The following is an 11,934-nucleotide window of genomic DNA, read 5'->3' as shown; positions in this document are numbered from 1 at the left end:
GGGAGCGAGCGAGCGAGCGCTCGGAGCCCGGGCCAGCAGAGGGGGCGCCCGGCCGCTGCCTGCACCGCCGCCTCCGCCGCGCTCCGGGGCCCGGGGAGGAGCGAGGGCGAGTCGCGGAGTCGGGAGCCGAGCGGCCGAGCCCCAACTGCGGGAGGGCGCCTGCCCCGCCGCCTCCTGCGCCCGGGCCGGGGAGCCCCCGCCGCTCGCCCTGCGGGCCGGAGGGCAGGGAGCACAGGTCCGCGCAGCCCCGGGGATGGTCTAGGCGGTCCAGCCGCACCGCGAGGCTCGCCGTTCGCTCCCAGCCGGGGCTCGCCGCCTCCTGCGGATCGCCCGGGGCTGCGCGCCGCGGCGGCCGGGGGCTGCGCGCCGGGGCGGCCCAGGCCGGAGAAGTTAGTTGTGCGCGCGGCTCGTGCGCGGAGTCAGCGAGCGAGCGAGGGAGGCAGAGAGGCGCCGGGGCCATGGGCTGGGGGAGCCGCGGCTGCTGCCCGGGACGCCTGGACCTGCTGTGCGTGCTGGCGCTGCTCGGGGGCTGCCTGCTTCCCGTGTGCCGGACGCGCGTCTACACCAACCACTGGGCAGTCAAGATCGCCGGCGGCTTCCCGGAGGCCGACCGCATCGCCAGCAAGTACGGATTCATCAACATAGGACAGGTAACGACGGGCTGGCCGGGTCCCTGGCCCCGAGGCAGCCGGGGCAGGGGCAGCCTCCAGCGACTTCGCGCTTCTTGCCCCCCCCCCCCCGCCCCCGGGCAACCCCCTTCCCCCTCTTCCAGATGTGCTCTTGCAGCTGTTGCCCGAACTCTTGAGCGGTTTTCTCTCTCTCTTTCACACACACACACTCCTCAAAGTTACTAGGGTTGGTTTTGTTTACTTTTTTTTTTTTTTTCTCCTTTGCAAGCCGCGAGGGACAGGTAGGGTCTCTGGAAAAATCCAGTGTGCATACCCCCGTGGTGGTTTCAGACCCTACCGGATCTTTTGACCTGGAAAGTCGGAGAGCATTGGTAGCCTGAGCTCCTTTTTTTGAGGGGGGGGGCGGTTAGAGGGGGCGAGCGCGCTCCTTGCGGTTTCTGAGAGCCAGGGTGAGGAGAAGGCGAGGAAGGGAAAGCCTTTCCGGCTCGGACCTGAATTTAGCCCAGAAAGTAGTTTGCCCCCCCCCCCCCCCGGGGGAGAGCACCGCTGGGCGCTGGAGGCTGGAGGCGCGGGGACTGGAGCTGGAAGGAGGAGGGAGGCGGCGGGAGGGGAAGGGAGGGCCGGACCCGGCGTGAGCGCAGATCTGGGGAGACACCTCCCGGCTTCCTGGGCTCTCTGGGGAGACCCGAGTGGGGCCTCGCGGAGCGGGGCCGGAGAAGGAAGGTGGGCAACTCCCGAGCCCCGCTGGCTGGCTTCTGCTCGGGGGGAGCTGCAGGGCCGTGGGGCAGCGGGCGCGGGGCGTTTGCGGGGCGTTTGCGGGGCGCCGCTCCCGGGCTTCCCGCACAGCTGCCCAGCTGGGAGACAATGAATTAAACGGTGTTGCGGGGCTGATTGGGAGCGCAACAGATTGGAGGTACTTCCGAGCTAAACGATCCTCGCCCTCCTTCCTGTAAGAACTGAGAGCGCCAAGGGCCGCGGACACGGGTCCGAGAAAGTGACGCGATGGTCCCCCCCCCCCCCCCGCCCCCGCCCCCGCACTCACACCTCTGTGACTCACTTCTCCAGGCCTGGCTGGAGGAGGGGGCTCTGGCCAGACCTTGGCCTGACTGTGCTGGGGGTGGGCGGCGAGGGTGATGGGGCGCCTCCGCGGCAGACCCGCTTCTGGGGCTGCTCCGGATGCACGTGCCCTGCGTGCTCTCCCGGGGTGAAGGGAAAGGAAGGGGCTGCGGGTGCCCCGGGACCGAGAGGGCACAGACGGTGCCTGGTGCTATTGCAGTCCACGTCCAGGAACGAGAGCCCGGAGCGGAGCGCTGAGACCCGCAGCTGCCTGGGGGATGCGGCACTGAGGGAGGGAGGCCGAGCGCCTGTCCCTGCATCTGGAAGGAGATCGGGAGCGCTGGGGGCGGGGGTGGGGGTAGGGGGGCTGTTGTAAGGAGCGGGAGCCTGAGGTTTGGGGCTTTACGGGTCAAGAGGGACGACGTGTTCCTGAGAGGCCAGTCCTGTGAGGACGGAAACCAGGGCAAGGGGCAAAGTCTTTATCCACCCCCGCCACGCCCCCTACAAACACACACACACACACACACACACACACACACACACATATACACACAGCATGGTCGGTCCCTATCCAACACACACCCGGAAGCAAGAAAGGAGGAAGAAAGGAAGGAAGGAAAAGAAAGGGAAGGGAAGGGAGCTACATTTTGTTGCCTGAGTGCCTGTCATCTTCAGGAGAGTTCTATTCTAATGGCTTGTAAGGATCCTACTAGCTTCGTATTTCATCAGAAGGAAACAGAATCTCTCCTCCTTTTACAGGAGCTTAAAATTGGGTGCTGGGTGTGACCCTGGAACGTAACTGGGAACCCTAACAATCAAAGGAGCCTTGTTAATTATCTTTCCAGAGGTGCATCTCCCATATAGGAGACATATTTAGAAAATAAATTCTTGAACATACATTTTTTGGGGGTTGGGGGTAATCTGCAAAATGACCATTTGGGTGGCTGTCCCCGCCCACTCAGCAAATTGGAAACCCAAGATCCTGGAGAGGATGACCCTCTGTCATCTCAGCTAGATGGTGGCAAAACCATGATTCAGACCTAGGACTCTCTGGCCCAGGCCTCCTCCTGCGTGAACCCTGCCCTTAGGGTATCTCCCCTTCCACCATCCCATAGGAGGAAAGAGGAGCAAAGTAACATCCCCAGTTCCCTGATTTAGTGGCTCAGTAGACTGGGAACAAACGTTCAGTATTAATTCACAGATACTTGTTTCAAACGGACCTGGACTTCTGGACTCTGAGAAGCTTCATGACTTGCAAGAGGAGAAATACCTGTTTCTTAATGAACTCATTAAATAGAACTGAGATACTGCAGAGCCTGGCAGAGTGAGGGAGGAGATTCTGTCCCCGAACCCACTTTGAGCAAGCAGACACTGCAGTGTCCTGTGACTTCACCTGACTGTGTTTACAGGATGTCTTCTGATGAAGAGTGGTGGCTTTTCATTTAAAAAGTGATGCAAAGAAACTTTCCGTACAGATGACACCAAATACCATTTATTGTGGTTTTTACAATCCCAATGAAGAAATTTAGTGCTTTCAAAAGTTGCAGAGGACCCCTTGAACTGATGCCATAACAGTGTAAAAAGGTCAGCGAGCCTTACAGTGTGAAGCGTTTGCTCTGTAGATCAAAGGCGGGGGGGGGGGGGGGTGTGACACTATGCTAAGTCTTTGGGGTGGTGAATTGAGTTCACACATGCACTTTCCCTGCAGTGTGAGGGCCAAACATATATCTTATTCTTCTTTTACTGCCCTGACCTTTTAACACTTTAGACATCCTCTTGTTATTCTTTCTTTGCATCTCCATCCCTAAGCCAGTGGCTCTTCCATTGAGGGCAGGGACTAATTTGCAAACGTTTCTGGAATGTTCTGTCTTTACCCATTTGGGCTTGGGGTCCCACCTCGTGGGTCACAGATTGGAACTGAGACCTCTTATTGCCAGTGACAGCATTTAATACGTCGGGGGTGTTTCTGACGTCTTTAGTGCAATATTTTAGGTGAGTAAGGTAGTGAATTTTCACCACAGCTAAGGTACAGTTTGGGCTACTCAGAATTTCTGTGTGATGTTCTATATGGCCTCTTAGCACTTAGAGTCACCAGAGGTAGAAATCTCTGGCCTCGAGAATTCCACAGAAAAAGAGTAGGTGTGCCTCTTGCATTCATGAAAAATAGGATGCGCAGAGGAACACAAGAGCGAGCAAGCAGACAGGCAAAAAGGACATGCTTGGCTTCCTGGAAGGGAAGAATAATGAGACTTCTCTTGCTTTTGGCTACAGAGGTAGCATTATGTTTTGATAGGTTTTCCACATAATGGTAGTATTTGTGGATGGTTATGCCTTGGAAATCTGAAATGATGCCATCATCAGTAGTAGTAGTAGTTGTCGTCACATTGGTGTGTATCCTGTTTTGCTTGGTACTAGATTGCCCTTTCTTCCCCTGCCGGCCCTGACTGCCAGGCCTCCTAGGCTCTGGGATGCCCTGCCTGTGGCCTCATGCGGATGGAAGGGAGGCCTTGGTCCTCCCTCCCAATCCATGCTCTGACTCTCAGAACTAACAGTGTAGTGGTCAGAGGGTGGCAATGACAGAAAGGAATGAAGACCTGACATGGTGTTAATTGTGAACCTTTGTTTGGACTAACTCTACAATCCGGCGGGGCTTCATTTCTGGTTATTTGAACTCAGAAGGTCCCTTGTGGGGGTTGTTTGCCGTGTGCAAGAGCTGTATTTATCCTTCTGTGAATTGCATATAATCCTTGATCCCAAACTGAGATTACCGGTAGCGAAAAGCTCTCCTCAAACCATGTAACTTATCTTGAGCGAGATTCCAGAAGGATAAAGCCAGATGCAAGCAGTACTGGGGAAATATTTTACCTGGAGTTCCCATTGAAAGCAGAGACTTGGAAACTCCAGGGATGCCACTTGCAAGGTCTTTGAAAGCAGGAAAGTCAGTGAACTTAATGGAGCCCCTGTGCCTCCATCTGTAAGACGATAAATCTCTAGATAACTGAGTTGACTGTGCATTGCTCAGAACATAGTTAGGCTTGCAGAGGAAGGTTTGTTGAATCTGAATCTGAAATAAGTGAGACTCAAACTTTATTTAGATAGGGAGAAAGGAAGACTTTTTTTTTTTTTTTTTTTTTTAACTGGGAGATGCAAAATGTGAAGATCAGGAAAATAAATTTTTAATGGCTGAGCAAAAAGCGCTAAATCAAAGCTTTGTAGACAGGGAAAATGGTTTTCCGTTTCAACTAACAATATAAAATACTTTAAAAATAGTTTCTGTTGGACTCTAAACAATTCTGGCTGATTTCCCATGATGGTGCCTTCCTCCCTGCTTGATCCTTGTTGTGGTCCATTAAATATTATAGGATAAGCTCTCCGGAGATGGAAGACAGAGAAGAAAAATATCTGAGGATTGATTACCTTATAAAGCCTCTTACCTTGGTACGTTATATGAGATCGTATTTGAATTTATATTTTAATTCTGAATGTAGAGTTAGAAGCAGCATTTCCTAGGGATCTTTAGTAGGAGGAACTTTGTTCAGAGATGTGCCGAGGGCCTCCCACTCTGCTGATGAATTCTAACCTTCAAGTAATGTGGGGTGATCACAGTGCTGACAAACAGTGGCCAGTGGGTTCTGGGTGCATATGGTTGGCATTGCTAGTAGGGACGTGGCTAGCCTGCTGGGCTGAATGGGAGTGGACTGTGCTCCCCTCATTGCATTCTTAGGCATATTGTAAACAGCAAAATAAATCGATGTAGGAGTCCATCTGGCTTTGCGCAGCAGCTCTTCACACCCAAGAACTTCAGCCCTGACCCCCGCTAGCAGCTCTCACACGCTTCGTTCTCATGAGCAGGAGAACCTCGACTGGAAAACAGCAATTCAGAGGGCTTGGCCTGGTGATGGTGGATCTGTTGCATTAACCTCATAGGCCAGGAATGGCTCATATGTGGCCATTGGGATTTGGGGGTCTATTGAAAATGAAAAACTGCATTTTTATGCACCCAAAGGCAGCTGAATTTGCCTTATCACTGTCTTTCATGAGCTTATATCCAGAGGTCTTAACCTTAAAGGTCAGCCAGAGAAGCAGGGTAGTGTGCTGGGAAAGTGGCCAGCGCTGTCTGACTCTTTGGTTAAGGGAGGGAGTCCTGACCCAGAAACATCCCCTGGGCAGGGAGGGGTATTTGCCTTGTCTGTTCTAGTTATATGAAGCAGTGTCTGGGTTTTCCCAAGGCTGAAGTATCTCCAGGCATTGCTGTGCCTCGGGACTTTATCGCTTGGCTAATTCAGGTTGGATTTGATGACAGAGAATGACGCTTGGCTTCCTGGGTGGGGAAAAATGAATGCTTACAGACCTTCATGCATGCTAGAATATATGTATGCAGATATATGGACGTGTGTACATCCATATGTATATATCTGTTAATTTTTATTTTTATCAAAGTTAAAGTTAAATATGCACATAATTTAGAGTGAAATTGCTCATGCAGTATTCTTACGAGTTTCAACAGATGAGATCTCTACATCTAAAGGTAGCAAGAAAGGACAATCAGTGCCAATAAACCCTTCAGTGTGGGTTAATCCCTGCAGGAAAATGAGACCAGAAAGAGAACAAGAGTAGGAGTCAGCAAGCTCAAGGGTTTTTTCTCTCATTAACCAATTTGACCCCCATTGCCTCATTTTTCAAAGAGGGGACTCTGTTACTACTTGAGCCACCTTGTGGGGTTGAAATCCGGTGCCTAATAACGAACACGAGTATATAAAAAAGTAAGACTAGGAAGCATCGCGTGATCTACTGGGGCTCCAAGGAGATGCAAAGGCCACTAGAAGGAAAGTAAGAGAATGCCATGGTTCATGCAGGTTTCTTAGTGGAGTGACTTGAGACTTTCTAGATTCTTGTGCTTGTCCCTGGGGATCGAATAGGAGCTGGAAGGGGAAGGGGAAGGGGAGTCAGTGTCATTGCTGATCCTCTCTTCAGAGGACAGGGATAGTTATACTTTTCCCTGAGGGCCATGGACAGAGGGCTAGGGCTGGGAGAACAGACGAGATAATCACCCAGCTAAAGTTCCTGATCTCTGTGTCAGACAGCTTTGTTTATAAGGCATAGACAATCTGGAGGATGCAAGATGTTTTATTTGAAGAATCACAGGATGCCTGGGTGGCTCAGTGGTTGAGCGTCTGCCTTTGGCTCAGGTCATGACCCCAGGGTCCTGGGATCGAGTCCCGCATCGGGCTCCCTGCTCAGTGGGGAGCCTACTTCTCCCTCTGCCTGTGTCTCTGCTTTTCTCTCTGTCTTTCATGAATAAATAAAATCTTTTTAAAAAGTCAAAACACAGTGTTTTTTTTTAATTGAAGTATAATTAACATAACAATGTTCCAGTAGTTTCAGACGTACAAAGTATTGATTGAGCAATTGTATACATTACTCAGTGGTCACTGTGATAAGTGTGGTCACCATCTGTCAGCATACAACATTATTACAATATTATTGAGTATATTCCCTATGCTATCCTTTTGTGTTTGACTCAAATGTGAGTATGTATAGAGGAGTAATGGGAAACAAAATTGAAATATAGGAATATAGGAATACAGATGGGACTCTTCTGGGTGCAAGTGTTGAAAACCCAACCTCCTGCTGCTGAAATAAAACTAATAAACAATCAGATAAGGAAACAGGGACTCTGTTAATTAAACAGATCCGCATGCGGATCTGGTATATGTGGTTCTGAAAACAGAAACTGAATTTTTGGTGCAAACAGGCCTTACCTGATGTGTACTTTCTTCATGGCAAAACCTATCCTGACCTATACTGGGATTAATTAGGGCATTATTTTTTTTTTTTTTGTCTTGTTGCAGAAATGCATTTAGTGGGTTTGATTAGGAGGATGCTGTCCTTGAGGTGGGTCGAGGTGTATACAATACACTCCAGGATGTGTACTGTTGTACGTTTCTTATCTGAAGAGTTCTGAATTCTGAAATGCATCTAGATCCCAGAGTTTCTATTTTATTTTTAAAAATATTTTATTTATTCATGAGAGACACACGGAGAGAGAGGCAGAGACACAGGCAGAGGGAGAAGCAGGCTCCCTGCAGAGAGCCTGATGCAGGACTCAATCCCAGGACCCTGGGATCATGACCTGAGCCAAAGGCAAATGCTCAACCACTGAGCCACCTAGAGGCCTCTAGATCTAAGAGTTTTTAAAAGGTGACTGCGAAGTCTGTCCAGCTGAAAGTCCAGAGGTAGTGCTAACGTCAGATATTCCTGTTTCCCTCTATTAGCTTTATTCTCACACAGGCCCTTTCTCCAAGGCAGCAAAGCTCATACGATTCTTAGTACCTCCCTTACCTGCTATTGAAATAAACCCTGGAAAAAGACTCTAGTGCTTCCTCATAGGATTATATCTCTACTCATAGGCCACTGACTTTGTCCTCTGGGATGGCAGTATGTTGGTGAGTCACCTTCACATATCTGCCCTTGAAGTGAGGGAGATATTGACTTTTGATGGACAGCTCACAACTGGGGAGAGACAGTTCCCCAAGGGAAAGGGGGTGCTGTTGCTGGGGAATGAGGGAAAGCAGAGGCGGGACAAGAATACCTCCCACTACAGATCAGGTTATATAAGGCCTTAAATGCTTGGGCTGGGGAGTTTCAACTTCATCCCATAGGACAAAGTGTTCCATTGAAGTTCCCTGAGAAGAGGTGACAGCCTGCTGACTCAACCCACATGAAGGTCTACCATGTAATATACATAAGATGTTCTCTGCTTTCAAGGAGGTGGGACATTTTTACTCATAGCTGTCATTCAGCAGGACAGATACGAGTGGGGTAACAGCACAATATGGTTCAATCATTCGGCCTGGGAGGAATCTGCTGATTGAGGTGTGCCTAAGGAGCTAGAGGAGGCAGACAGGCTGTTGTGTTGGTAAAAGTTATTGGTAATGAAGCAGAAGCTGAGCCAATGGGAAGAGAATAGCTTTGGATTCTTGTAGCAGTGTGGATTCGGTATGGCTTGGAGACTAAGTGGAAGTGAAGGTTGAGGAGGAGGGAGAAGGTGAAGGTAACTATAAAGTGTATGGCCACAGGACCAGGAGCATGGTGGACCCATTTATAGAATTGGGGCAATCTGCAGGAGCATTTGGAGAACAAAAGGGTAGGTTCAGCCTTAGTGTTGTTGGTAGAGAGAAAGGCACACAGATAGAAATGTCCACTGTGCAGAAGAGATTTGGCACAGGAAAGAAGTGAAGACAGGCACTCATCCTGTCTGTGGAAATGCATAGGATTGAGAAGGGATGCAGCATGGAGGGGGTGGAGCAGGCTGAGGATGGAGTCTTAGGGCAATGTCTCCACTTAAGGGTAAAGGGATAAAGGAGTATCAAAGAGTGAGGGAGGCCTCAAAAGTAGAGCCTGGAATCCTTGGGAATAGATGCTCCCTCTATAGGGTGTGCACCAGTGAAAAGAGCTGTAAAGAGAATCCAGCATATGAGAATTGAAATATGGCTTAAAGATTTGGTGATGAGGAGGTTGACTATGATCTTGGTGCCAGGGCTTGGTTGGATAATGAGGGGAACTCAAGGATGTGGGACAGTAGAGGAAATGAGCACAGAAGGTTCTTACTGCACATGCCCACCTACTTGTATTCTTTCTCTGTCTCTCATTGATGCACTAGGGTAGCTAAGCTCACAGATCTAGAACCAAAAGGGTTTGACTCCTAACACTGCTACTACTTAGTGGGGGGACCCTAGGCAAGTGTCTTAAGTTCTCTGTGCCTCAGTTTCTTCATGCGTGAAAAAGATCCAATAGTATTTCTCTCATAGAATCATTGAGAGGATTAGTTAAAAGTAGTTAAAATACTGCTGGGCACATACTACATACTCAGTAAGTGTCTGTTATTAGATCTTGGGTTTTTTGTTTGTTTGTTTTTAACCAAGTAACACTCAGTTTCTATCTATGGTTTCATCCTATAGTTTTCACTTAACATTATATTGTGAGCCTTTTCCAAGGTTACTAAATAATTTTAGACAAATTTTAATGGCTTCATAATTCAGGGTATCACACTATGTTATAATTCGTGTGACTCTACTTGTATTTTGCCAGGGATAATCCTGACTTATGTATTGCCTCCATTAAGTATTTTTTAATATCCCCTTTTACTTTCAGACATGTCTGAATTTGGAAGAGAAATGATATGGTTACCCTAACTGTATGCATATTTGTGTGTGTGCGTTTAATTACATGTCGTTCCACCAGCTAGGAGCCAGAGCGATGCCTCTTTCTCGTTTGGGTCCCCAGCACCTAGCACGGTGCATGGCATCAGGGAAGCACAGTGTACACTTGAGATAGGAAACATTACATAAAGACAAATAGGTTTGGAAGGCAAGAGAAGCACTGGTGCCTTGAGTGTAACGTAGGGTGAGTGGAGTTTCTGGGGAGTTCAGGTTGAGGGGTAAAGGAACATACGTGTGGGATAGCTCAATCTCTTTAGTCACTGACTAGGTGAAGGTCACCTGCAGACACTGGGGAGAGTTGGGTGAGTTTGGTGTCCACGTGCTTTGGTGTTTTGATACATGTTAAGGAAATTCTGATCAGAAGCCATAAAGAAAGGATGAGATGGTGCCATTTGTGACAACATGGATGGATGTAGAGGGTATTATGCTAAGTGAACTAAGTTTGGCTGAGAAGGACAAATACCATATGATCCCCTCATTCATATATGGAATTTAAAAAAACCCACCAATGAATAAACAAACAAAAAGCAGAACCAGACTTATAAATACAGAGAATGAACTGTTGGCTGCTGGAGGGGAGGGAGTGGGGGATGGGCAAAATGGGTGAAGGGGTGAGAGACAGGAGGCTTCTAGTGATGGAATGAATAAGTCCTGGGGATGAAAGGCACAGCATGAGAAATAACAGTCAGTGGGATTGTAACAGCATTGCATGGTGACAGATGGTAGTTACACTTGTGGTGAGCATAGAATGATGTATAGACTAGTCAAATCACTACGCTGCACACCTGAAATGAATATAACATCATGTCTCAACTATACTTAAATTGAGAAAAAAAAAGAATCAATGATGAATGACTATGGAAAGAATATAGCCAAATGGCAGTGAGATTATTTGCTGCTTGTTCTTAGTTATGGCTCAGCAAGTAGTGGTTGTATATTAATGAGCCAACAGATAAACCAAACTGTTATGGCTTTGTGCCTTGGCCACTAATGCTTAGACACCTGAGATCGGAACAGGACAGAATTTGCCAGGGTGAGAGAGAAGGGAAAAGATCTGTGGGCAGCTGCGGGTGGGCTAGGGGTAGGGGAAAATGGATCGACTAGCTCTTGAATATAAGGGGTCACACCTCTGAAGTGACACAGCACAGTGTCCAAGCTTTGAGGAGGGCAGAGGGGCCCAAATAGGGCTGGTGGACCCAAGAATGGGGTGGGCGTAGGAGCTGTGAGTAAAATAAAATAAAAATGGAGGGCCAGTTTGGCAAGAGTGGAAGAAGTGGAAACACAGGATGGAGGCATCCCAGAGGGTGGATGTGTATTGATTGATTGATTAATTGATTGTAAGCTCCACGTTAGAGCTGTTCTGCTCTAACAGGTGGACATGCTGGTGAGCTGATTAACATTAAATAGAAAGCATTAAATAGAAAACCAGTGAAGGCCAGTGGGTTAGACAGAGTGGAGAAAGTGTGGGGCTGGGATGTTGGAATTCTTTATCAGTTTGTATAAGATGAGGATCCCAAGTAATTGTGCTGGTGAACTCACTAGGCAGGTAAACGTGGCATGTACCCCACACTGCGATTGGATAAATTTAGGTATTATCACTACTTTCTCCATCTGTGTGCTATTATTTGTACTAGAGGTCCTGGATCAGCTTAAAGGATCAGGATAGACAACTGGATGATTGCTGTCAACTCCCGAATGTATCTTTCTGTGTTTGATTTTAAAACTGAAGATTGCATGGAACGCTGATTGTAGAGGGAGGAGTGTAAACGGAGAATGTGAAACCAGAAACAGTATTTAAGGATGATTTTAAAATGGCATATACTTTGTCACATGCTGTGGTTGCCTCTACCCTAAGTTGTCATATAGCCCACTTCCCTTATAATAAATCATTATTATAATTTATTCACATGACACATATTCTGCTCTTTATAAAATATATAGAAGCTGTGTTCTGAACACGTCTTTTATGAATTCTTAGCCCAAACTGTACTGCCCTATAGGAATATACATATGTTTTTAAATATGTG

General features: G+C 48.3%; 1 protein-coding gene across 4 annotated transcripts in view; it reads left to right on the top strand.

Annotated features, from left to right (window-relative positions):
* The first annotated feature begins 341 nt into the window (after window positions 1–341).
* PCSK5 (proprotein convertase subtilisin/kexin type 5) overlaps window positions 342–11,934 on the top strand; it is a 457,779-nt gene continuing 446,186 nt past the window's right edge. For 2 of the 4 annotated variants that reach the window (XM_072837739.1, XM_072837740.1), the window contains exon 1: window positions 343–650. In XM_072837739.1, coding sequence (XP_072693840.1) covers window positions 459–650 — 192 coding nt within the window. In that variant the 5' untranslated portion in view covers window positions 343–458. Of the gene's footprint in view, window positions 651–11,934 lie in introns of all 4 variants that reach the window. The other 2 variants (XM_072837738.1, XM_072837741.1) reach the window with 2 other exon arrangements.

Source organism: Canis lupus, chromosome 1 (assembly GCF_048164855.1).
Source record: "Canis lupus baileyi chromosome 1, mCanLup2.hap1, whole genome shotgun sequence".
NCBI classification, from domain to species: Eukaryota; Metazoa; Chordata; class Mammalia; order Carnivora; family Canidae; genus Canis; species Canis lupus.
Note: the sequence above shows the minus strand (reverse complement) of the source record. Positions and strands in the feature narration are given on the sequence as shown.